At 46.0% G+C, this 27,549-nt stretch overlaps 1 protein-coding gene across 2 annotated transcripts in view; it reads left to right on the top strand.

Moving 5' to 3' along the window:
* TBXAS1 (thromboxane A synthase 1) overlaps window positions 1–27,549 on the top strand; it is a 160,538-nt gene that overhangs the window by 62,121 nt on the left and 70,868 nt on the right. For both annotated transcript variants that reach the window (XM_081800000.1, XM_081800001.1), the window contains exon 5: window positions 17,823–17,919. In XM_081800000.1, coding sequence (XP_081656126.1) covers window positions 17,823–17,919 — 97 coding nt within the window. The remainder of the gene's footprint in view (window positions 1–17,822; window positions 17,920–27,549) is intronic.

Genomic DNA, 27,549 nt, shown 5'->3' with positions numbered 1-27,549 from the left:
CAAACAATCCTTCTAATGGCCCAGGTGAGCAATGACAGTGACTTGGCTCATCAGAAATGTAAGGTCTAAATGAGAGGGAGAATTTTATCCAGGAAACGTCCTGTAGCAGCAGAAGTGAACAACTTGTCCATTCTAAGGACTAAGACATGAGTCGACATTCATCCCTGAACACTGGCTTTGAGTTCTGGAGATGAAATGGTCCTTCCCCCCATCCTGAGGAGGGGAGCATGGCAGAGGGGAAGGCAGTTCCATCTCTGCTGCAATCAGTGGGAGCTATGGATGAGACATGGGGTCCCCCGGTGGCTTAGGAACAAAGCACCCTAAGGATCACGGAGCCACATTAGGAAGGTGATGGGAGGGTGTGAGTCCCAGAATATGCCTGGAATCTGGAGTCTCTGGCCTCTCATCCTTCAGCAATCTAACGTGCTGTTTCCCACAGAGCATCCTTTGGACCATTTCCACAGACAATAATAATTGTTACATGGAAAATAAAAAGGGGGCATTCCCCTGGTCAAATGGTAGAAACACTAGGTTAGTCAAAGGAACACAGGTCTCTTTATCGTGGGACTTCTCAGAACCTTTCACAAAATAACGTGCTTGGAACATCTCCAAATGAGACATTTAGCTGCAGGGTTTATTTGACCACAGAACTTTTTTGTTGTTGTTTTCCAGAATATCTCTTGGGACTAGAATATGGAGAACAGGCTTTGAGAGAAAACACCGATCTAACAAATAGCAGCATTTTACTCCCAACGTATTCCCCATGAAACACTGCCATTGATAAGAACAGCTTACTTCACCATGGTGAATTATCAGTGTTGCAACCAGTAATTACTAATTACCTCCATTTCAAGATTTCCTCTCTCTGTCTCTGTCCCTATCTCTGTCTCCGTCTCTGTCTCTCTGTGTGTGTGTGTGTGTGTGTTCATTCTGAGACACTGTGGAGAATAGGAAACACATTGCCACTTGTTTTGCATGTTTATTTATTCCCTTTTATCCTCATACCTTTCTCTCCCCAACAGACAACCATTCCATTGTCCTTACCATGTATTTTTTTTGGCACACGTTCTTGTAAACTGTGTATTTGTGTGTATTATCCTTAGCTTATCCCGATGGCGGTGTCCTCGTTCCCTGCTTTGGTTTTCTCACTGAGAGCTCTGCTTTGCGGACCCTCATGTCATGGGGCTCCCATAGGGTGTATGGCTCCACCCATTCTGCCCATCCCTGTCCCCGCTCTGCGGGGGGGGACACCCATGGCCTCCAGCAAGCAGCGCCGCTGTGGACCTCCTTTTACGTCTTATGGACCTGTATGCGCAAGCTATGGGCATATATCTTGCTTTTATGACTGTAAGAAACATATATCTTTGTTTCCTGGGGCCACTGACGTGGTAAATACCAATCCATAACTGTTTTCTGGTCCTCTATCCAGATCTTGTCCCTTCAGGACAGTATCTCATGTGACCATCCCAACAACCCTACGGGTTTGGCTGGGCTGATTGCATTATCCTCCATTTATATGGAAACATATAGGACAAGAATAATATGTGGTTAGCAAGAGGTGAGTGCAGGGCTGTGCAGGTTCTCCTTTTTTTTTTTTTCCCCCAAATTTTAAGTACGCTCCATGCCCAATGTGGGGCTTGAACTCACAACCCTGAGATTAAGAGCTTCATGCTCCACGGACTGAGCCAGCCGGACATCCCTGGTTCTCCTTATTAATCCAAAGCCTTCTCTGTTCCACTGTCCCCTCTTGTTGTTCCTCGGATGCTCCCAAGGACATTGGCCCTGATGATAGGTCACTTCATTATTTGCTTACTGCCCTGCTCGCTTGCCAGAACACAAGCTCTATGAGGACGCGAAGTCTGTCTCCTCTGCGGGGATATTCCCAGTGCTCACACCAGTGCCTGACACATAAAAGGTGCTCAGGAAGCATTTGTTGAGTGACCAGAGAAATCACCTCTGAGCACGTGCCTTTCAGGACAAAACCTCAACGGGAAGGTCTTGTGATTTTGCTGATTTTGGTAATGAGTATTATCTCCTTGGGACATAATGAAAGGAATTGGGGGAAAGTCGCTCATATTAAAATCAAGGTTTTGGGTGGAGGGGTCTATAGTCTTTCCCCATCAGTGACTATGCTCCATCAATTCAGAGGTGAGCCCATAGAAGTACAAAATTGATTCTCTGCCATGGCAGGCCATCTTGAGATCCACGGGATAAACAAATAAGGGAAAGGTGATGCTCTCATCACACAGGAACAGGGCTCCCCTCACTCAGGTCATTCCTCAGGCTCTTCTGGGACCCATGTCCCCCTCCCAAGGGGCCACCCTCTCCCCTAGCCTAACCCCTTGGGGGTCTGTCTAGGGTGCCCGAAAGAGCACTGGATTGCGAGCCAGATCTGGGTTCTGGTCTTAGCTTGGCTGTTCCCAGCTATGGGAGTAGAACAAGTGACTTAACCATCGTCCCCAACCTTTAGTTGAGTGAGTGCCTGCTATCTCCCAGGTCTGACATGAGAATCAAAGGAACCGTCAGTGCAGCCTGCCCAGGGAGCAGGGATGATTCCTCTGCTCCTCAGGTCAGTCCTTGAAAGGTCTTCTTACACCAGCAGGTGCCCCAGGAGAGTGCCAGCTTCAGGAGCCGTCCCAGACGGGTGTGGGATGAGCTTCACTCCTCCCTGCTGCAGGTCCTCAGGAAAGCTAGGCAGTGTCTCTGGACTGTTGTGCCTCCCGGAGAATTCCTGCCCCCACCCCTCCTCCCGGCCATGGCAGGTGTCCAGGCAGTGCCCACGAGTCACCTCAACTCTTGGGACCTTTATTTTCCTAGCTATGCAGTGGGGAAGTGGGGGAGCAGGGTTGGGCTAGAACGATTATCTTGGAGCTTCTTCTCTCTCTAAAACACTATGACCTGGGCTTAAATTTTTTTTTTCCTGCCCCTTGCCTCTCCCCCACTGTGCCTGAAATCCTTCTGCCACTGAATTCTCCTGTCTTTGGAGTCACACACCCGCTCTGCTACCTAGCCCAGGACCGCACGTGCGTCATCCTGGCACTGGGGCTCCTCCCCGACCTCCTTGTCTTTTTTAGAACTGACTCCAGCGTTTGTGAAGCCCCACTATTCATATTCTGCGTCCACATGGCATCTGGGGAGAGGAGATTTTGCTACCGAGTCTCACACAAATATATGCCCTCCACGTCCTCTCTGCAACAGGACACACACCCACTGGAACACACACACACAGCCCCCCTCCGGTACCCAGCAATCTACATGCCTGGGCATCACTATGTGGGCGCGAATATTCAGGGACAGCCAAATGACTGTTTTAATGTTTCTTTGTCCCCGCAGTGCCATCTAACTATTTCTTTAGTAGCTTGATGCTGTTTGCATCAACAACTTTGCCTTATAGGCTGTTCTTCACGTTTATGATTCTTACTGTGAAAAAAATTGCTTGCCTAACATCTGTTCTGAATTTGTTTTTTCTTTATTTTTATTTATCTATTCCCTATTGAATTAAATTTGCACCAAGGACAGTAACGTGAATTGGACTCTTCAGTGTCCTTCAGGATTTCTATACACTTCAATACATCTCTTAATTACTCTTTTTTTTTTATTGTTATGAGCTAGATATATATACCCATGCTCACACAGCCACATTGGTTTGTAGCTTACCTCTGCCTATCCCCCTCTGGGGAATAAGTTTTATTAACTGAATAAATTAAATGGGCGGGTATATTCAATAGACTAGAGAGGTTTATTGTTGTCGGTTTGTTTCAGATAATTTTCCCCCCTGTGCTGCCCATTGCCCTTTTTCCACCAAATCTCTGTGCTGGAGAAAGCCCGATGGTAGCTTGACAGAGTCACAACTCACCAGGACTGGAAGGGTCCCTTCATCTTACAGATGAAGAAGCTGAGGGTCAGGGGAGAGGCTAACTTCCTGCCCCAGAGCCAGAAACTCCTGAAAAGTGGAGTGCTGCTTGAACCCAAGTCTCCTGGCTGCCAGGCCTGGGATTGTTCCTAGGCAGCGTCGGGCCTCCCGGTAGGACCCTGCCACCACCCACACACCGTGACGGCTGTGGACCTGGGCCCCTCACGAGCACACATTGCATGTTTTCCATGGGTGTGGCTGATATGGGTTGGGTGAGGGACGAACAGGAGATGGCCTGCAGGCAGAGTGGGTCACAGGCGGGCCTGGCTCTCATGGACTCCCCTGGGGGCTCTGTGGTTCTCCGGCCTCTTCCAAGCTGGCTTGTGTGAACTCAGTCGAGAGTCCTCATTCACCCCCTATTGTCACCACTAGAAATCCACCTCAGGACCAACAAAGCGTATTCCAGGCAGGAGCCAAGAAGGTCCCTAAGGAAGGGTGGTGAGACCTGCTTTTCTACTTGATACCTGGGAAATCTGCCAGGTGTAGGGACTGTGACCTCAAGACTCAAGGGACCAACCCACAGTCACAACATTCTAACTCCAAGTGCAATGCTCTTTCTGCCATGAGTTCTCAGCTCATCCTGGGAGGGGCGGTCCCTTTCCCCCGCTTCTTTACGACCTTTCCCACCCTCTTTTCAGGGTCTGGGTCCCTTTCTTCCAATGGCACAAAGACAGAGGGGACAGTTTTCCCCACATCTGGAAGAACTCACTGCTGGCTCCACCCCAGGCATCGTGCACCCAACAGATGTTTTAGTCTTCGTTGTGTGGATAGCACTGAGCTGATGGCAGTGGGGAGACCATCCTGCCCTTCCACACACACACACACACACACACACACAAAATAGTATCACTCATTTCTTGTTTCCTGAAGAAATTTGGCATCTAATTTAGAAGAAAAACACAGACCTGGGCCAAGTTACACAAGAATGCCAGGGAGTAAGTGACTGAATACATGATTAACCAGACATCCTGAAGCCATGAACTGGGTAGAATCATGGGCCCATAAGGCAGGGAAGGCTTCCAGGGGGAGACAGTGCTTGAGCTTGGTCTTGAGAGATGATAACAGGGAGATGAGGAGGAAGAAGGAAGAGAGTTCTACCCAGTAAGAACAATTAGAGAAAGATCTTGGGGTGGGAATCGGAGCAAGAGAAGTTGGCCATCTGGACAGGGGGACAAAGATGGAGCAGCATCCTGGTCCGTGTTGACCCATGACCCTGAAGTGAGACCGGAGGCTCCCTGCTGACTACACGCTCGGTGGCTGGACAAGTCCTCCCCTAAAGGGGGTCTCAGCAGCTCGCCTCAGTGTCACCATGTCACGGAACCTCTGATTCCAGTGAAATCTTTGGCAGAGCCACTGGGTTGCAGTGGGTAGGTGATCTAAGTGTTCTGCGTGCTCAGCGCACCCCCCCCTCCCCCGGGCGACTGCACACGGCCCGAACTGAGATCACCAGCACAGGCCACAAAGGGAGACACGCCGGTGAAGAAGCCCACAGAGCAGTCCTGCACGTGGATGCCTCTTCCATAGCAGTGGGAGAGAAATAGGAGGAGGGGGCCACAGGGACTGCCAGCTGGCTTTCGGAATGCAGGATAAAGAGAAACAAGGTTCTGAGGTTTCGAGTCTGGCTTCAAATGGGCCGGTAGCAGGAATTGGGAAGTCCAGAGGATACCAAGTGACTTCCTACAACGAAAAAGGCAGATTCCGAACCATCCCGCCATTTACTCCTATGTATGGGGTGCTCTGCCAGCTTCTCAGGGATGCAAGGGAAAAATAAGAATAAGGCTTTATCCTCAAAGAATTCATAGTAGTAAGGAGCCTGTCCATAAATAAAACAGAATGAGGGGCAAATCAATGGAGGAGTGGACCAGGCGCTATAGAAACTATAAGGAGGGGTCTGGGAAGGCTCCACAGAAGAGCGGACAGGTGACCCGACTCTCAGAAAGCGTTTTCCAAACTAAAAAGATGGAGACCGGGATATCAGAGGGAAAATTGTGAGTGAAAGAATGGGGCATGGAGATATACTGCGAATCTGGGGAACCACAAATAATCTTTTGTTCAGCAACTGTATGTGGCTGTGGGTTCCCAAACTGTGTACTAAGGCAACCCAGGGTGCCACGGTGAATTTGCAGGGGCTTCCTGGGATATTTTAAATATTCACGGGGAACACAGTGACATCTGTTGGACACTGTGAGAAGTACTTTCAATTTATGTGTATTCCTTTTTCCAATGTCCACTAAGTTGTTAGAACACGAATAATTATTGAGTTGTTTGGACTTATGTGCTTAAAAATGAGACTGCTGGGTACTTCCTTTGGCCTTGGGGGCCTCTGAAAAGCTACTGAGTCACTAAGGGTGCCATGAATTGAGAAAGTTTGGGAACTTTGGTGGAAGAGGAATCGGGTAGGGAGAGAGGTTATGGGTTCCTGCAGGGCTCCTCCTGAGGGCCAAGAGGCTGGACCTATTACTTCAAACAACGGAGAGCCATTACAGGCTTCTCAGGCATGGGATGACATAATCAGCTTCTGTTTTCAAAGGTAGATTTGGTCTTGAGGGAGGAGTTGGTTTGGAGGCAGAGCCCATTAGGGGCTACTGCGGTGGTCCTCGTGAGAGATGGGGCCCCTACCCAGGAGCCATAGAGGTTGGGACTGGAATACACATGCTCCATTAACATTATGGAACTCCTACTGCATGCCCACAACTGTAGTCAGTGCTAAAGGCAAAGATAAATAAAATAAGGCTCCTTGGTTTAAAGTACTCACAATGAAATGGAAAGACAGCCAAGCACACATCTAACTATAGTTAGTGGAGAATGACTGGCAGTTAACCAGGCAGGAAAACGAGAAGGAGGGATGCTGTTCCAGGAGAGCTGGGGGTACAGCCTGTGCAAAGGTGTGGAGGTGAGGGCTGATGGAAGGTTTCAGTGAGTCAGCGTGATCATCAGTCCTGGCTCTTGGGGTGATGGGGAATAGGGAAGGATGAGGCTGAAGATCAAGGCAGGGGCCAGGTTGTGAGGGATGCTGCAGTCCATGCTGAAGACTGCCAAAGGCCTTGAGGGTGACCAACCTTTGAAGGGTTTTAAATAAAGGAGTGGTGCCATCAGGTTTGCATTTTACAAAGTCCTAGGCGGATAACTGAGTCGGGACCCATGTATAGACAAGCAGCAGGTTGGGAAGACAAGCCAGAATGATGGAGACATACATCTCTGAATGGGAGATCCAAAGTCCAGCCAGGAAGTGAGAGGCCAGAGACTCTACCAGGAGGGAGAAGGCAGGAGGAAGAGACTGAGCAGGCCCCAGGCCCCGCCAAGAGGGGCCGGTTTGGTCCGTCAGGCTCCGTAGGGCTGTGAGGTCAGGATCAGCCCCCGGGCATGTGACTCGGTCACTGCTCCTCTAGAAAAGTGTCCCTGGCAGCTTGAGTCTGCTCTGCCTCTCTGCTAACTCAAGCTTCCGGGGCTCTCATGACAGATTGGATAGCAAGATGCCCCAGTGAGCCGAGCTGGGACAGACCTCCGGGCCTCCTAGGGTCATTCTTTCTCCCAGTGCCATGACAGCTGCCCAGCCCAGAAAACCAAATGCCCTAGCACAACTGGCACTGGACTTCTACTTGGCTTTTCTCAGAACGTTCTGGAAGGTGAGAGTCCTAGACTCTCACCACAATGACCTCCTTCAGGCTCTTCCCCACCCCCCAACCTGAGCGTCCTACCACTTGCACATCTACAGGGTGGGCCAGAGGTTAGGCTTAAGGCCAAGCCAGTAGTTAGCCTTCGGCATCCTCCACCCCCCGGGAAATCACACGGTCACCGAGGCAAGGATTTATCAGATGCTTAATGCTTAGCAGCTGCCAGAAAAGCTGAAGACCCCCATCCAGTCTTCAGACTCTACTTGGAAACCAGGAGTCTCTGGACGAGCATCTAGATTCCTTCTGCAGATGCTGGCGGTGGGGTGGGGGACCAGCATATCACCTGCTCCCGCAGGGGCACCCCTCACCCAGCCTCTTCACCCCCTACAAAGTGGCTCTAGCAGCTTCTGCTCGTGCACCTGCTGGGGCACGTGGCGGGGGGGGATGTGGCTCACACTTCTGATGGAGAGGTGATGATGACCAGTGCTTACCTAAAACTTTACTGTGGGCACAACAGTTTCATGTGTTTCATCCGACCCTCCGAGCCGGCCTCTTTGATTAAAGAAGCTGGCTCGGGAAGGCTGTGGTTTGCCCAAGGTGACACAGCTGTGAAATCACAGGGCAGGGCCTTGAACCCAAGTCCCGGCAGGTACGCCACTGCCAACCCCCAAGCCCCACCCTGACTCTTGAAAGACACCGCGGGGCCAATCTGGTGAGAAATTCTTTCTTTCCCCCCTTTTGTCTTTTTCTTATTAGGAAAGTCACATGTAGTCATTATAAAATACTGGGACAGTAAAGAAATAAACACAACGTGACAAGTCCAAGTCGCCCATCATTTCCTGCTCCGGATACCAGCACTGTTGGCTAGTATAGCTTCTTCTAGACTTTTTCCAGGGATGTTATTAGCATGCCCAGCATAGTACCTGACACAGAGTATGTGCTCTGTAAATGCTTGTTGAGTGAACTGATGAAGAGTCAGATGGGCTATTATTTATTTACACAACTCTACGTACTAGTTTACAACATGCTTTTCCATTCGGTTATGTCACCTGGCCATCCTCCCGTGTCGGGTCCTGTAGGCGCCTCTAATGAACAGCCTGGAGAGCCTGGCCGCCCCTGACAGGTGCAGGCCTTCTGGAACAGGGCCAGGCAGCCCACAGGCTAATAGCGGCAGGTTACCCAGCCTCGGTGCCCAGAAGGCAGTTACCAACTATCTTGATTGAACGGACTGGTCAGTTAAAAAAGAAAAAGAAAACCTGCTAATTAAACAAACAAGTGGGTTTTCTTGTTTGCACAATACCTCACTGATTGGCCTAAATTTTCTCTTCAACCAGTTGCTCTGGAGTTCAATAAGCAGATTCTTATGTGCATAAATAAATATAAATGAACATAAGTGGCTAAGAACTTTTACCAAAAGATGAAGCAAGAACTTACCTTTGTAATTGGGTGGCGGGTGGGGGTGGGGGTCTGGCCCGTGAAACAGGAAGCTAGTCTGAGTTCCCTCCTTGAAAAGACCCCGTCGGCGCAGCTGGTGGCCTGGTGGCTTCCGCTCGTGCACCTGCTCAACGCTGAGCCGCTCCATAGACCAGGCAGCCTGGGAGAAGCGCGTCCTCGGGCAACTTCTTTCTCTCAGCCTCAGTGTCCTATTCTGAAAAGTGGGTATAGTAACTACCGCATCCATGTCCCAAGACGATGAAACGAGATCATACGGGCAGCGCACTTAGAACAAGGCCTGGCAGGTGGTAAGCACATAGTAAATGGGGACAGCTGTGGTTCACTCAAAGGGTCTGAGGACGGTCCTCAACCCAGTTGAACACTTCACTGGCTCATTTCACTGATCTAGGAGGTTCCTTCACACCCTATAGAAAGGAGACTTAAAATTCAAAGACCATGATGTAATTTCCTTTTTAATTCATAGGAATTAGAGGATTCAGAGGCACACCAGACTGCAGAGATTGTCATGTTTTGCTTCCATATTTCAGAGGCGAGGAAGCTGGAGCCCAGAATTGGGCTTTACAGAGTTTGCCTGCCGTGGTTGTCTGAGCGAGTTGCAACGCTGGCTGATCCCAGATACAACGTCCCGGGCTCTAGTGCATATTACTTGGCAGTATGCCACCCCATCTCAGGAAGCAGTGAGATGCCCCCATAACTTCACACTGATGTACAAAACTGAGATCAGACCCCTTAGGGAAGTATATTTGGAGAGGCGGAAGGGCATCAGGCATTCACAAAGTTGAGGAGGAAAGGGTGCACCATATTGGTTAGGACTTCTGATTTACAAGGGATAGAAACCCAACTCAAATGACCTGAAGCACACAAGCTATAACTGAAGTGGGGAGGACCCGGGAAGGACACCAACAGGCAGAGCCCCAACAGATTTGTACTTCCTTGACACCCCGTTTGTCTGAAATCTCTGCTTGTCCCAATTAGCTCCTTCTGCAGGCAGTTCCTACATGTGGTAGAAAGATGGCCGCCGACAGTCCCGTACTCATATATTCCCAGTTTAGCAACTCCAGGAGAAAGACAAAGCTTTCTCCCTGCAGTCTCCATGTATATATCCAATGAAGGTTTCTGACTGGCCCTAACTGGGTCATGTGTCCACCCCAGGACCAGTCACTGTTGCCAAGGAGATGAGACACTGTGACTGGCACGCCTGGGTGGTGAGTCCATCCCCATGACCAGATGCTGGGGATGGACTTGGTGGGTGGAATGACAAGGTGTTATCATCAACAGCTCCTCAGTACTGCACGGAATGGGGGAGGGTGCTTCCTGACACGGGGCTGGGCGGACAGGAACACTGGAGCCCTCCCAGGCACCCAAAAGGGAAGCCTGAAAAACAATCTTCATTACATTTTTCTCTATTCGAAATCTTTCCAGGACCTCCTCAAACTACAGATGAGCATTCGTGTAAATATAAATTCATAAGATTACACAATTTACATGTAAAATGGGGCCAGTTTTCTCACGAGGTTCATAAACCAGTTCTGAAGCAATTCTAAAGGAATTGTGACAAAATTGTTTTTAGCATTAGCAATATTACTAGAAAAAAAGCACAAAGACTCCCAAGGTGCCCACTTGGAAGGACAACTTCCATTTGAATGTAGAAGTATTATTTTGTTTTTCGAGGGTTTTTTTTGAAAAATCCAGATCACATGTAAAATTATTTTGGTAATAACTAAATCAGTACAAATATATTACCAAAATATGTGTGCACCCTAGTGTAAATGCTTTTGTTTTAGGCCTAAGAATATAGGGAAATGAGAATGAGTATGAACTTTGGTTACATATAGAGCAGGATTTTTAACTTGGGGTTTGTGGGTCCCCAACCTGGTCACCATCAGTCACATCAGGACTCCCTTGGGAGCTTGTTAAAATTAAAGGGGACCAGGTTCCACCCCAGAGGCTCTGGTCAGGCAGGTCTGGGTGGGGCCAGGCATTATTTTCTGAGCGCTTAACAGATAGTTCTGACCAGCCATTGAGGCTGAAAATCACTCTCTCAGACAGCATTTCCCAGAGCGTGGGGGTTGTGTCTCCTGGCATCAGAATCTGGAGAGCCTGTTAAAATGCAGATTCTTGGTCCCTCCCAGGCCTACTTGATCTGACTTAGTGAGGAGCAGAGCTATTACTGTAGAGCTCATTAAGCTCCCAGATGACTTAAAACATTTGTTTTGAGAGAATTCTAGATTCATAGAAGCTGCACAAAAGGTACAGAGAGGTCCTGTGTACCCTTTACCCCGTTTCCCCCAGAGATGGCCTCCCACACAGCTATAGTACAATATCAGACCAGGAAACTTACTGGTGTGATACACTACTATAACCCACAATATTCTTCAGATTTTATCAGGTTTACACACACGTGTGTGTGTGTGTGTAGATGTATGTGATTTTATCACACATGTAACCACGACCACAGCCAAGATACAGAACTGTGCCATCACGACAAGGCTCCCTGGTGCCACCCTTTGGAGCCACATCGGTCCACTCACCACTCCCATCCCTACCCCTGTGACAACTGCTAATTTCTTCTCCTTCTCTACAATTTCGTTATTTCAGAAAGGTAATATAAACAGAATCACATGTCACCTCTCTAGATTGGCTTTTCTCACTCCCATAATTCCCTTGTGATCTATCCAAATCATTGCATATATCAACAGTTTGAGTTTTTGTTGCTGCATAGTATTCCATTATATGGATATACCACTGTTTGTTTAACCTTCCGTCTGTTGAAGACCATTCGGGTTGTTTTCAGTTTTTTGCCTATTATGAGAAAAGCTGACATGAACATTCATGGACATGTTTTAGTGTTAACATAAATTTTCATTCATCTGGGATAAATTCCCAACAATGCTATTGCCAGGTCATATGGTAAGTGCATGTTTAGTTTTTTTAAGAAACTTCCAAACTGGGGCGCCTGGGTGGCTCAGTCATTAAGCGTCTGCCTTTGGCTCAGGTCATGATCCCAGTATCCTGGGATCGAGCCCCACATCGGGCTCCCTGCTCCACGGGAAGCCTGCTCCTCCCTCTCCCACTCCCCCTGCTTGTGTTCCCTCTCTCGCTGTGTCTCTCTGTGTCAAATAAATAAAAATATATATATATATTTATATATAAAAAAAAAAGAGACTTCCAAACTATTTTCCAAAGAGGCTGTACCATTTTACATCCACACCAGCAATGCATGAATGATCTGGTTTCTCCACATGCTCATCAGCATTTGATGTTACTATTATTTTATATTTTAGCCAATCTGATAGATGTATACTGATGTCTCATTGTGGTTTTGATTTGCCTTTCCCTAATGACCAATGATGCTGAACCTGTTTTCATGTGCTTCCTTGGCATCTGTATATCCTCTTTGGTGAAATATTTTTTCCTGTCTTTTTGCCCATTTTGGGGTAAGATTCTATTTATTTATTTACTTACTAACTTAGAACATGCACAAGCAGGGGAGGGGGAGAGGGAGAGAGAGAATCCCAAGCAGATTCCCCGCTGAGTGAGGAGCCCAACGTGAGGCTCAGTCTCATTGACTCTGAGATCATGACCTGAGCTATAATCAACAGTCAGACGCTTAACCAACTGAGCCACGCAGGCACCCCTGCCCATTTTTTATTGGATTGGTTTTTTTTTAACTATTGAGTTTTATGAGTTCTTCATATACTCTAGATGGAAGTCCTTTGTCAGATATATGGTTTGCAAATATTTTCTCCTAGACTGTCAATTGTCTTTTCATCTTGACAGGGTTTTAAAAGAGCAAAAATTTTTATTTTGATGAGGTGCAATTGATCGATTTTTGTCTTTTATGGATTGTACATTTGTTAAGTCTATGAACTCTGCCTAGTCCTAGATCCCAAAGATTCTTCCCTTTTTTTTTTTCTAGCAGCTTAATGTTTTACATTTAACTCTGTGATCCATTTTGAGTTGATTTTTGTAGGTGTGAGGTTTGGTTTTTTGCCAATATATATCTAAGTATTCCAGCACCACTTGTTGAAAGGCTATCCTTCCTCCATTGTGTTGCTTTTGTATCTTTGTCAAAAATCAGTTGAGGATATTGTGCGGGTTTATTTCTAGGTTCTCTGTTCTGTTCCATTCATCTATGTGTCTATTTTTCTGCCAATATCACACATTCTTGGCTACTGTAGCCAAGTCTTGGAATCTGGTAGACTGATTCCTCCCACTTCACCCTTTTTTTTCAAAATGGATTTAGTTATTCTAAATCCTTTGCCTTTCCATATAAATTTTAGAATAAGCTTGTCTATGCCTACAAAAATGTTTGCCGTGCTTCTGATAGGAATTGCACTGAACCTATGGATCCATTTTGAAAGAACTGACATCTTTATAGTGTGGAGTCTTCCAATCCATGAACATGCTATATCTATTTATTTCGGTCTTCTTTATTTCCTCTGCATTATAAATGGCATTGTATTTTAATTTTGAATTCAACATGTTCATTATTGGTATACAGAAATACTATTGATTTTAATGTGTGTACGTGTTGATCTTGAATACTGCAACCTTGCTGAATTCACTTATTAGTTCAGGATCTTTTTTTTTTATTCCATAGGATTTTCTATGTGGACAATGATGTCATCTGAGAGTAGGGACAGTTTTGTTTATTCCTTTCAATCTATATGCTTTTTATTTATTTTTCTTGCCTTATTGCACTTGCTAGAAGTTCTAGTACTACATTGAATAACAGTAGAGAGGGTAGATGTCCTTGTCTTTTCCCAATCTTAGGAAAAAGCACTCTTTCACCATTAAGTGTGATGTTAGCTGGGGTTTTTTTGTAGATTTCTTGTAGATACTTTTTAGTTTAAAGTTGAGGAATTTCCCCTCTTCATAAGAGTTTTTATTATGAATGAGTGCTGGATTTTGTCAAATGCTCTTTTCTACATCAACTGAATGATCACATAAGTTTTTAATGCAACTTATATGTGGATCATATTGATTTTTAAAAAAATATTGAACCAGCCTGGGGCACCTGGGTGGCTCAGTCGATTAAGCATGTGACTCTTGATTTTGGTTCAGGTCATAATCTCAGGGTCATGAGATGGAACCTGGTGTCAGGCTCCACACTCAGTGGGGAATCTGCTTGAGATTCTCTTCCTCTCTCTCTGTCGCTCCCCCCACTCATGCTCGCTCTCTCTTAAATAAATAAATAAATAAATAAATAAATAAATAAATAAAACTTTAAAAAAAAATATTGAACCAGTCATGTATACCTAGAATAAATACCACTTGGTTGTGGTGTAGAATTCTTTCTAAAGACTGCAGGCGTTGACTTATTGATATTTTGTTGAAGATTTTTGTATCCAAGTTCATGAGAAATACTGATCTAGTTTTCTTTTTTTGTACTGTCTTTTTCTGGTTTTGGTATCAGTGTAATACTGGCTTCATAAATTGAGTTGGGAATTGTTCCTCTTTTATTTTCTGGAAGAGAGTGTGTAAAATTATTAATTATTCTTTAAATGTTTGGTAGAATGCTCCACTGAAACCATCTGAGTTGAGATGTCTTTTTCAAGAAATTTAAAATTATGGATCCAATTTGTTTTATGGTTATGGGATTATTCACATTGTTTATTTCATCTTGGGTGAGCTTTAGTAGTTTGTGGTTCTCGAGGAAATGGATCGTTTCTTCTAAGTTGTCAAATTTATTAGTGTAAAGTTATTACAGTAGTCCCTTGTTATTTTAATGGCTGTAGAATCTATAGTGATATCCCATTTCATTCCTGATACTGGTGTCTTGACTTGACTTGTCTTGACTCCAAGATTTGTGTCTTGACTCTTCATCTTTGTCAATCTTGCTAGATGTTTACTAATTTTATTGATTTTTTCCAAGAGCCAATTTTTTTCATTAATTTTCTTTTTTCTGTTTTCAGTTTTATTCATTTCTGCTCTTTTTTATTATTTCCTTCCTTCCATTTGATTTAGGTTTTTTGCTCTTTTTCTAGTTGCTTGAAGTAGGAACTTATTCATTTAAGATTTTCCTTTTTTTCTAAGATAGCCCTTAATGCTATAAATTTCTGTCCCAATACTATGTTAGCTACAGCCACAAATTCCAAACTGTTATCTAATTATGATATTTATAACAGAGTAATGTACTTGTTTTCTTCTATTTCTTGTTTCACTTGTCTTTCCTTCTTTTGGGTTACTTGAACATTTTTTAGAATTCCTTTATGACATTAAAAATTTTTTTGTATATCACTTTGTAGAGTGTTCTTAGTGGTTGCATAAATATACATATGTAATTTTTCAGTCTACTGGTATAGATGCTTTACCCCTTTGAGTGATGTGAAGAAACTTTACTTCCATTTTGGTCCCTTTATCCTCCTTACTTCTTAACTATAATTATCTTAAGCATTATCTCTAAGTATATCTCTAAGTATACCGAACCCCACATCAGATGGTGTAATCATTTTTGCAAGCATCAAGTATCATTTGAGAAACTCATGAGAAGCCTAGTCTTTTACTTTTTAGGCATTCCATAGTATTCTTTCCTTTCTGAAGTTCTAAGTTTTCTTCTGTTATTATTTCCCTTCTGTTTGGAGAACTTCCTTTAGCCATTCTTTAAGGGTAGATGTGCTAGTGACAAATTCTCTTAGTATTCCTTCATCTGACAAAATTGTTATTTCTTCTTCCTCCCTGAAATATATTTTCTCCCGGTATAGGACTTGTGATTTATAGTCCTCTTCTTTCAGCATTTGAGAAATAGGCCACTTTCTTCTGGCCTCCATGGTTTCTGATAAAAAATCTGCTGTCTTTTGAATCAGTGTTCCCTATAAATAATCCCTCCCTTCTCCCTGTATGCTTTCAAGATTTTTTTCTGTTCTTGGTTTTCAGAAGTTTAATTATGATATGTCTTGGTGTGGATTTCTTTGGGTTCCTCCTATAGGGGATTCACTCAGCTTCTTGAATCTGTAACTTTATGTTTTTTGTCAAATGGGAGAAATTTTCAGCAGTTAGTTCTTCAAACCCAGGTGGCTTTTAAGCACATTTTATATTTGAGAAGCTTTGCTCTAGAGTGGGTTTCAGGGGTCCAAGAACCCCTCAAGTTGTATATAAAATGCTGTGAATCGGGACGCCTGAGTGGCTCAGTCGGTTAAGCGACTGCCTTCGGCTCAGGTCATGATCCCAGGGTCCTGGGATCGAGTCCCGCATCAGGCCCCTTGCTGAGCAAGAAGCCTGCTTCTCCCTCTGCCTGCCTCTGTCTCTCTCTCTCTCTGATAAATAAATAAAATCTTTAAAAAAAAATAAAAAATAAAAATAAAAATAAAAAATGCTGTGAATGTCCATGTTTCTTAGGAGAATGTCTGCAGCTTTCACTAGATTCTCAAGAGTTCCCTGACACACCCCATAAATTTTATGAAAGGATTGGTTTATTGCCATATTGAGTCATTTGTGGTCTTCTTGATTAAAAACAATAAAAACTACTTAGTATCATTTCTTCCCTTCTACCACATCTGTTGAATTCCTGTTTCCCAAAGATTTCCCCCACAATTTTGGAAAATATGATCACTCAGGTGAATATTTTCTGAGGGCCTAATATGTGCCAGCCACATTTTTTTTTTTTCATTTTTCCCCTAGTCAGTGAGAAAAGAGTTAAAAAAAATTAAAGCCATTTTTAGGTTTTGGAAAGTTCTTCGTAACTAAGAATTAAGAGTAAACTTTGCTGTTTTCATATCTTGTGACTTTACCCTTTAAAATCTATTCCTTACTGCTCTGAGCTGGATATGACAGTGATCACATTACATCCTGAAAGTATACTTTCAAAGACTAAAGACATGCCATTATGCAGTGGACCCATTCATCATCACCACTCGGGTTTGCTTCATGTAGCCAAGCACTCCTAGTTCCCCTAAGCAGACTTGTCCCCGGACAGTTGCACAAACAGATTCCTCTGCCTAGTATAGCCTCACCCCCTTTGCCACCCACTTTCCCGAACTAACTCCTGCTTATCTTTTGGAACACAGTTGGAGAAGCACCACCTCTGGGAAGTTGGGTGTGCCTCCAATGTTACCCCTGCTTGTCAGATGCCACACTGGGTGCTGATTACCTAACTTTCACTCCCATCAGACTCTGTGACCCTTGAAAACTGTGACTGGGTCTTACTTGCTTTTGTGCCCCCAGTGCTTAGATAAATGTAACCAGACATGTACTCAAGTGCTGCCTCCACTCAGAGTTCACTACCACCAGCTGACCGGCTGCTCCTTTCCTCCATTTCTTCATTAATGTCCGAAGTATCTGTTGAACTTCTTCATGCACAGGTGTGGCAACCAGATGTTCAGCCCTTCACCAGCAGGTTTGATTTTTGCTAAATTTGCACAGCATCTATTAATTCACTTTAGACTTTCTCCAAGGATCAACATATAAAAGTTTTGGCTTCCTTTTGCTAGAATGCCTGTCTCCCCATTTTTGGACAATATGGACAATGCTGACCACTGCCATTTTTACTTACTCCTGGATCTTACGAATTCCTTAATATTGTGTTTACATTTACAGATCTATCTTTTCTATCAGGCCATGAGCTCCTTGGGGGCAGGGACTCTGTCTTATTTATCCCAGAATTTCCAAGGCCTGGTGCACGGTAGGATTCCAGAAATGTTTGTGGAATGAAACTTGATGCTAGATCATCACAGCTATACTATTCCTCACGATTAGCACACACATTTCTACATCTTCTCCACATCTTTACTTCCTATTTGCCTTTTATCCTTCATTCTAAGCACGGTGAATTCTTTTTGGAAAGGAGAAATGGGTAGATAAATACAACACATTTTAAAGTAATTTTCTTATCCCCCCAGGTACTATCTTGGTCGCCGGATGTTTATTGTTATCTCTGAGCCAGACATGATCGAGCAGGTGTTGGTTGAGAACTTCCATAACTTTACCAACAGAATGGTATGTCGTTTTCTCTCTGCGTATGGATGAATGGGGAATCATTTTGAAGATTCAAAGACTGCACATCACATCTAATAGGGACACGATTGGGTCTCTTACCAGGTTTAGATCAGTTCCACTCAAAACACCTCTCCAATGAATTCAGGTTTTCAAAAGAGACATGCAGGACTGGTAGAAAAGAATGGCATTTGCATTTAAGAAAGACTTCAAGAAAGCTAAAACTCAAGAGAAGTTCTGGCTAATAAAAGTGCTAAAACCAGAAGGGTTTTTTTTAAAGCTTGTGCTCAAAGCTAGAGGAATCCAGAGGGTGCAGGTCAAGTGACTGAAGAAGACAGAGGAAGGTTAATAAATATCAGAGGGAAGGCAAAATTTCAAGCCTCTTGTGCTTACATCTTTCCCAGAGCATATAAAAGTCTTAAGGCTGGAAAGGGAAGACAAGCAACATTACAGGGGAAATTCGTCCTCTTGTAGCAGGAGAAGGCTGTAAGAGGGCTACCCGATGTCAGTTCAATCCAATCCACTAAAGAACGTGCACATTCCATCTTTTTTAGAAAGTACATATCCTACTTTCTATCTTTCACAAGAACTCCCAAAGAATGAAAGAGGTGACTGATAGAGGCAGACGTCAGTGTTGTCCCTATTTTACAGAGATGGGAAGGATTGGAATTCTAGCAGAGAAGACCAATAACCTTTATGTTGATTCTTGGAAAGGTTCTAAAGTGAATTAATAAGCATTTGCTTATGAGAATTCAGAGAATCACAACTTTTGGGGGGGAGGGGAGCAAATTGAACTCAACTTCCATTCTTATGGGAATAGTAGGTAATATATTCACTTTTCTTGGTTATTTGGCAAACTTTTGCACACCCACCATATGCCAGGCACTGTCTAGGTGCTGATTTTAAAGAGATAGAAGATGTGGGCTTGCCCTGAAAGAGCTTGCAGTCTAGTGACAGTGGCAGACGGGCAAAGAGACCAGTACAATATGGTCTGGTACTTGTGCTGTAGTGGGAATCGCTGTGCCATCTGGGATGGGACCAGGGGAAGGCTTATTAGATAGATCTCTGGGGCTGAGTCTTAAAGATATTAGCATAGCTCTCCTGGGTTCCGTGCTGGCTGAACCACCCAGAGTGGTTTTTTCTCATTAAATTTCATGAAAACTTAGGAGATTGGTACAATCTCTATTTTCCGGACAGGGAAACTAAGACTCAGGGGTTAAGTGACAACCCTGGTCACATGACTAACAGGAGGAAGAGCAGGGTTTCCCGTGCCACCTCCCAACTCAAGTCCTTACTGCCACCACTATTAACAGCTGCCTCGGGTGACATTTCTGATCATCAAGGTTTCACGAGTAGTTGGTTGCTCACCCCAAACGAGCTCATCTTCTGTCCCCAGAGTGTCAGGCCCAATGCCAGACACCACATGGCCACTAGAAGGAGGTGACCGCCTGGCCTGTTAATGCTGTCACCTCGGGGTGGCTGAAGGAATTGCAGAAGCTTAACTTCTCTGCTGCCTCTAGATGTTCCTCCCCAAATGTGATGTTGCTTCTCTGCCATTCAGAGTCCCCTGAAGTTCTCACGTGCTGCCGGGATCTTAGGGACGGAGTCTGATGTAGCACGCAGCTCTGGCAGACTCAGTAAGGAAGGTCAATTAAAGAAATGGGGGAAGCCAGTGCATCACAGGGCCCGGACCCCCAAGCTGCGTCCCAGCAGGCGAAGGCACCTGAGCCCTCCCCGCCCCCCAGCAGTGACATGGGACGTGGTAGCCGTGTGACGTCAGGATGTCACCAGGGCACGAGACCCCGAGAGCTGACCTGGAAGACGGCTGTGCTCTAAGTGATGTGCTGGGGGGCAGGCATACACTCAGCATGCAGGTTTAAGCAGGGAGCACAAAATAAAGCTGCCTCAGCTTCAGCCAATTTCTCCTCCAAGCCAGTTGTCTGTCCTTTTTCCATCCCCCAGATTAACTTTTTGCTACTTCCCAGACTACCATCCCCAGAACATGGTTCCGTTTTCCTTCTTCCACTCCACACAGTGCCCTGGGGATAAAGTTCAAGCTCCCCAGATGAGACTGAAGGGCCTTTGTCATTTAGATCATTACATATGCTCCACCCTCCCCCAAGACGGGCTGTCGCTCCAGGTGGACCGACCCCTCCATTCTTTCTCTAACCTGCTCTAGAGAGTCCTGCCCCTGTGCCTTTGCTCATCCTGCCACGCTCGCTGAACTGGAGGCAGCTAACAGCGGGTCTCACGTTTACTAGCCATGTGAGCTGGAGTAGATCATTTACCTTCTTGAAGCCTCTCATTCCTCCTTTGGAAAAGGAGCATCTGATCAACCTCACTGGGTTGCTGTGAGGCTAAATGAGATCACTCAGACAAGCCCCACCTTCTATGCAGGCGAGACAAGCACTCCACGTGCATTAGCTGCTGTCGACAGCAAGGCCCTCCACTTCTTCTACAGCCGTTCAACCCTAGCTGTTCCTCAAGGCTCTCCTCAAATGCTGCCTCCTCCAAGAAGCCTTCCCTACTTCAATCCACATTTACCTTTCCCCTTGTCTGAACCCTCATGGCATTTGTCACGTACAGAGACATCATCATCATCACTGACCCCATGGTGCCTTCTGCTATTTACAGTTAAACAAAGGTGTGGCTATCATGCTAACTTGATTATTAGCTCCTTCAGAGTCTATGTCTTTTGAATACCTCATGGCCCAAACACACGATGACTATTCAGTACCCAATATATTCTTGTTCACACCGAAGTGAATCTCCATCAACTTAACATCCTCCCCAGAAGAACCATTCTCTGCTACCTGAACCTGGAGATTCGATCCACACTTCCTCTTCTAGATCATTCACAAACATGTAAAAAGACCCATCAAAGATGAGATCTCTAGGAAACCCCAATGTTTATAGTTTTCCATCTGGGAATGTATTCATTTATCTTTAGCTTTGTTTATGGTCTTTAAGCCAATTCCATATTCATGACAAAACAATCCTTAGTGACTCAATTTTTTAAAAACCATCTTTAGAGTGGGATTTTCTCACAGGTTTTTGAAAGTCAAATTAAATCGGGTTCTGTGGTTCCCTCTTATCCATATGCTTATTTATCTGCTCAAAGAACTCAAGGAGATTAGTGAGGCGTGCTTTCTTCATACTGACACCATGCTGCCTTCCCTCTAATAAGCCATGTTTACTTAAGTGTTCAGCAATTCAGCTTTATTATACATTCATTCAGTAAACATTAAATGCTTACTCCATGCAAGCTTCCACCAAATGGTCCCTTGTGACACAGAAAATACCTCAGCATATTAGTCTGATACATTAAGTGAGAGGGAACTTAAATAACGCATGGTTTCATTTTTCAACTGTGAGAGCCCATCTCTGCTCACAAATCCAGGCTTGACTTACACGTGTCCCAGAACAGCCTGGTGCAGAATGGCTGTGATAGGGGAAGCTGGGTTTGGCTCTAGAATTTGCTGTTTAGCTGTAAGCATCCCGTGAGGGACTGACGGAGCCGAGCGGCCGGAGGTGGAGTGACACCACAGGGAACTCGCTGACACACATCTGAACGGAGCAAATATTTGAATTCAAACTTGTTGAGTGAAATATTTTTTCCACCTCGAGAAGCCTGGGCTGAAGACACTGTGACTCAGACCCGGGGTGGCAGTTCTGGTATCTTGCCTTCCCACTCGCCTTCCTTGAGGCCCTCACTTCCGCGTGGTGTCCCGGCCGCGTCCTGCCCCTTCTCCACGTGGGCTCCGTGGGCCGCTATCACAGCCCTCAGCACTTCCTGAAGTACCTTCGTGGGCCTGCAACCACACCTCACCGTTAAACCCAAATCAATCTTCTCGCATTTCTAGAACCTCAGTTGTCCCAGCACCTCAGGATCTGGGGGTTTTTATTTAGATATTTTTAACTAGCTCCCCTTTGCTATCGGGTACTCAACGAAGCCATGGGGCAGCCTTTTTTTTTTTTAAGTATCTGTGGAAACTGGAGCTGGGCTCACGTGACTCCACAGAAATGGTCAGAACCAGCAGTGGGACTTCTTATTCCTGGCCTCCCCTCAGGGCCTGGAGTCGGGGAAGCTGTGGGAAGGTTGATAAGAGGTAGAGCGGTCTGTGGTTCGTGTTAGAGTGGTGTAGTTGGATGGGGGCATGGAGACAGTGTGGTCGATCACTAAGCTGCTGCCAGGAGCTCTATGTTCTGGTCCAAAATGACAGCATGGGGCGCGGGTCAGGCCGCAGGCCTGCCCACCCCCAGTCCTGCCACTTGCGTGTGGAGCAGAGGTGAGAGGTGGTGGTGGTTGTATGTGTGTGGGGTGTGCGTTCCAGCCCTCAGGTCCTCACGGGCAACACAGGAAGAGGGGGGTCTCCCGTCCAGGCACAGGTCCAGCCCCACCACTGCCTCACGAGAGTCGCACCTCTAGCCACGTAATGGATTTGGTGAATGGCTTTATCCAGAATCATGGAGACCCAAGGGCCTGGGTTGCCGCAGCTGCTGCCTCTGCCCACGCGCACGTGGGCGTCATTGGTTTCCCTGTGAAACCACAAGCTTTGGCTGCTGGCAAAGATTATGAAAGTTCTGAGGCAAATGAGTCACTGAAAACCTCGTTACCCCCAGCATCTGCTGCAGTGCCCCGTTCCAGAGAACAGGAGCGTGTGGGCTCCTGACAGAGCTCATCAGCTTGGAAAGCTCTGACCAGGGCTCCAGGAGGAGCGGGCAGCTGTGCTGGGGCCCTGGGGGCCTGCCTGCAGGATCCACAGAGCTGGGGTGGGGGGGCGCTCCGCGGGTTTGCCGTCAAATGGGCCCCCCACACCTCCGACTGGTGACAGCTTTGGGAAACTTGCTCCTCTAGAATTTCTGATTCCCTTTCCCTTAAATAAAACGTCCAGTAAATGAAAACATTCAGGTTTTCAGATGTGAGCAGTAAGATTTACGTTGTGAGAATGTCAAACCCTGAGCGCTCTTTTCAGCTTTGTGGGTTTAAGTTTTAAATCCCAGGTAGTTGACGCACAGTGTAATAGTAGTTTCAGGTGTACGATTTCGTGGTTCAACGCTTCCGTACCACACCCAGTGCTCATCACCAGTGCACTCCTTTTATGGTTTTGTCTTTTTTTTTTTTTTAAGATTTATGTATTTATTTTAGAGAGAGTGTGTGGTGGTGGGGAGGGCGAGGAGGGACAGAGGGAGAGGGAGAGAAGCAAACTCCCCTCTGAGTGCGGAGCCCAACGCGGGGCTCAATCCCACGCCCCCGAGACCATGACCTGAGACTGAATCAAGAGTCAAACACCCAACCGACTGAGCCACCCAGGCACCACACAACAACACAACAGGTGCACTCCTTAATTCCCCATCACCTGTCGCCCCATCCCCCACCTGCCTCCCCTCTGATAACCATCAGATTGGTCTCTGTAGTTGAGTCTGTTTCTTGGTTTGTCTCTTTCTCTCCTTTTCCCTGTGTTCATTTATTTTGTTTCTTAAATTCCACATATGAGTGAAATCATATGGTATTTGTCTTTCTCTGGCCAACCTATTTCACTTAGTAGCTTTGTCTTTCTTGAGAAGAGTCAGTGCACATGATTGGTCCACAGCTCTGAGCAAGGCAGAAGTTCATACGTAAAACCCAGACCGCCAAAAGCCAGAAACAGATGTGTGCAATCTCATTTGCCTGAGCCCTATTTTGAGCCAGGACGCCCTGACTTCTATGACACACTGTGCTATGCACCGGAAACCCTCTAGCCTGAGCTGGGAGCATCTCATCCTGGGATGGGCTGCCCATGGGAAGTTCCCAAGTGACACCCACAATGGGATGCCCACCCCCTGTAGGCCTCCCCTTTCACCTGCTTTTCTCAGGTCTGGACGTGGCTGGTCCTGAAAAAGCCAGACCCAGGGAAGTGCATTTGATCTGTGAAATACACTTAGCTTCGTGTTTTCAACTTGGTAAGTGTGAACTCTAACATTTTTAAAGGTGCTGAGTGCATCATGAAGCCTGAGGAAGGTAGGGATAGTGCTAAGTGGTATTGATTTCAATGCTCAAATGCTCTTCTCTCAGTGCCTTGCAGAACTTTTTAAAACTTCAAAATCTTGCTGAAAATGATTTCGTATTTCATGTCTTACTAGACCCTTGCTTCGACAGGAAGCCATCTTTACATTTTTCAAAAAAGGCGAAGTAAAATCTTGTTCATGTATTTATACCTCCTTTCTTTAACTTTTGTGGTGGCAGAAGTAGAAACAAGTGTGTAAAACAGGAGATTAATATCTAGAATTTGGGGGAGAGAACAGTCAATAAGCCACAGAAGCAATTCTGGTGTCTCAGTAGTTGTATTCCTGAACATCTCATGAAGTCAAGTCACCGTGCCCGTGAGTCCTGACCCTCGTGCTCCTCCATTGCCCCAGTCTCTCTCAATAACACCCAGTTGCTTCCCATTCTCCCCCACCTTCTACAAGCCATGGCCCAGCGGTATGGTGAAAGGCACATGGCTTAAAGAAATGAAATCAGATTCTGGATTTCCTGCCTTTTATTAGCTGAGTGACATGGACCAGTCCTTCAACTTCTCTGAGCCTCTTTCCTCTTGCATCAAGTATGAGCGTCAGAAGAACTAACCACCAGGTGTGTTTGGCTCCCAGTGCAGGGGGCAGTCAGCGCCAGTGGGTAAACCATGGCATCCCGCCAGCATCCCAGAGAGCCGTTTTGAGCTTCAGATGCAAGGGTCCCTCTCAGGGCCCACTGGGAGAATTTCTTCTCCCAGTCAAGCGTGACAGGTGCCATATGCAGAATACCTGTCTCTCCTTAACACTGTTTCTGTCAAGAAACTGCTGGGAGCTTTTGAAGGTGTTCCTCCGAAGACTTCACAAGCCCCCCGGACCCCTCCCCCAGTCAGGAGGAGCCCGCGCTGTGGGGTATAGGGCTCACAGAAACACAGTTCCAAGCCTGTGGTTTCCTCCTCTTTGGTGGATAAAATTCTAGGAACCCTATATCAGGCAGGGCCACCAGCGCCCATATCAGGACTTTGTCCAAATTAAAAGAGGTCCCCTTCCTTCCAGCAGCTGATGCCGAGTTGGCAGATGGAGCCTGATCTGGGTTGCGCCCCCTAAGCCAGCCCCCTAGACCAGTCCCAGTCTAAGGCAGAGCGAGGGACCAAAGTGTGTCCCTTAGGATCATTTTCTACTGGCCAAGAGTGAATGGATAAAAACTCCCCAGTGGGGACAGAACACTTTTTCTACATCAAAGCACCAAATCTAAGCTGTTTGTTTGAAATCTTTGCACAGCCAGATAGCAGTCGTCATATGGTGAAAATAACATGTTTTCATAGAATTTGGGCTTATCCAGGTGAGAGAATTCTAGAGCTTTTGTTGAGTCATATAATAAGGGGCCGAGCAAGAGGTTTCACGGACGCAGATGAGGAGAGAAAGAGGTGGTGCCATAGAGCTTCCTCATCTGGGCAAGGTTGTGTGAGAATTGGAAAGTTTGCAACCGCAGGCCCAGCATCTTGTGATCATGGCACACTTTGATATTCATATTTTTGCAGCGTACCTGACATACTTTACACTGAACGGGTTGGCAACACTGGCCTCATGACCGGAGATCTGTAACAGCATCTTGAAGTCTTCAGAAGCACCTCCCTCTGTAGATTGCCTGCAGCCCTGTGTGGCTGTTGGAGGATTGCTGACTGCCCTGCCAAGGCATCATAGAGATCATACACATCTTAAGTCAACGTTCTTGCAGGTGCCAGGACACAAGAAACCTTTTTTTGGGGGGGCGGGGAGGGCTCCAGCTTCATATTCTATTAGGCCTCTTACACATTTTTCATCATGACACACCTGGTCAGTGATAGCAAAAACATGCACTGCATGCATTTTGCATTTCGCAGCAATTTCCAGAAAGAGTTGGTGGTTCTCGTGTGGCTCTCTCAGGCCACGGGTCTGGCCCACGCTCAACCCCCCATGCATGGTGCTCTCTTCCTGGGAACACAGAATGCCGAGGTGTTGGTTTGCTTTAATAACTCGTTCCTCCGGATGATGTGGTTCTTCAAAGTTTAAAGCTTATGCTTGGCGGGCCTAATAAGAAGCTAGACTCCATTTTAAGAGATCTTAATGGAAAAGACAAACGCATTCAGCAGTCCCAGGGGAACTTGGCCACAAGGCCACTATTGAACTATTGCGGCTTGCCAAAGCAGTGTTTTCGTAATTCCTGGAGAATCACCCCAAGATTAAGGAAATGATGTGAAAAGCACTTTGTTAGCGGTAAGATCAACATATACTGGTTGTAAACCACCCCATTCCCACCCTCCAAGTCAACTGTGAGCTCCTTTGAGGGCAAGGATTCCATTCTTTGTCTTGATAGTTTCGGTGCTGACGTAGAACCTGGCCCATAGTAGTGCTCAATAAATGGTCACAGCTTGGTAACTCCGCAATGGGCAGGATTTTAGTCGAGGGAGGGGGGAACGCTCCCAGTTTGGGGGTTTAGGTTAGAGTAGGCTTTTGGAAATTTTTTGACTGTGTAAAAACACATTTCACATTATGACACAGAATACACACCCACACACTCTCCCACACACATACACTCTCACATGCTCTCTCTTACACACACACACACACAAACACACACACACACCCCTATCTTGAAAACAAAATACTTATTCGTACTTTGAAATGCTCCTCAGAGTATCTTCTACACTGTTCTATTCCCTGTTTCCCTTAGCTTTTCTTTTCTAAAATGCTGTTTGCCATCCACTACCTTGATTTCATGGCTGGTTATGGCCTGCAGTCTGGAAACCCCCTGGCTGCAGAGTGATTGGAGGCACCTGCGCTGAGACTCAGGCGACAGGGCTGGGCGGACAGGAGTCTAGAAAGCCCTGTTTCTCTGGATCTTCCTTCCTGTCTCAATACTCCCAGTCTCGGACCTCAGGAGAGAGCCCTCTGGAGGGCTGAGCTCTGGAGGCGTCACTCAGTAAATGGAGCCAATTATTATGCAGAAACAGGGCTGGGGGAGGGGACAAGGGAGTTAGTGTTCGATAGGCACAGAATTTCAGTTGTGCAAGATGAAAAGCGTTCTGTGGACAGATGGTGGAGATGGTTGCATAGTATGAATATACTTAATGCTACAGAACTGTACGCTTAGAGACGGTTATGATGGTAAGTTTTACATTGTGTGTATTTTGCCACAATTGAAAAGTATATATATGTGCAGACAAGCCTGTAGTGTTCCCCTGGAGATGAAGCCTCAGGGCTGGAAGAGTCCTTACGGGTCATTTAGACCAATCCCCCCTGGAAGCTCAAGCCTCTTGTGTCGAATTTCCCCAAAATGGATTACAGTCACCAGTGACAGGGGCTCATCACTCAAAGCAGGTTATTTTATCTTGGAACAATTCTGGCTTTTGACTGCTCAGAGGTTCTCCTTTAGATGAGCTGGAATTTTCCCCATAGCTTCCACAACGGAACCCACTTCTACCCCTCAGGGTCACTGAAACAACCTAAATTTCCTCTTCCACATAATATGCATTCAGTAAGTTTTCAGTGCATCCTAAGTACCACTCTCTGATCTAACAAGTCTTCTCTTTCCAGCTACACATTCCAAAATCTGTCAAACTGTCCCGTCATCACCCCACCACTCTTCTGAAGGGACCGATC

The sequence above is a fragment of the Leptonychotes weddellii genome, chromosome 12 (assembly GCF_054177405.1).
Source record: "Leptonychotes weddellii isolate Sample4059 chromosome 12, ASM5417740v2, whole genome shotgun sequence".
Taxonomy (NCBI): domain Eukaryota; kingdom Metazoa; phylum Chordata; class Mammalia; order Carnivora; family Phocidae; genus Leptonychotes; species Leptonychotes weddellii.
The sequence above is the reverse complement of the archived record's forward strand: the minus strand, read 5'-3'. Positions and strand labels throughout refer to the sequence as shown.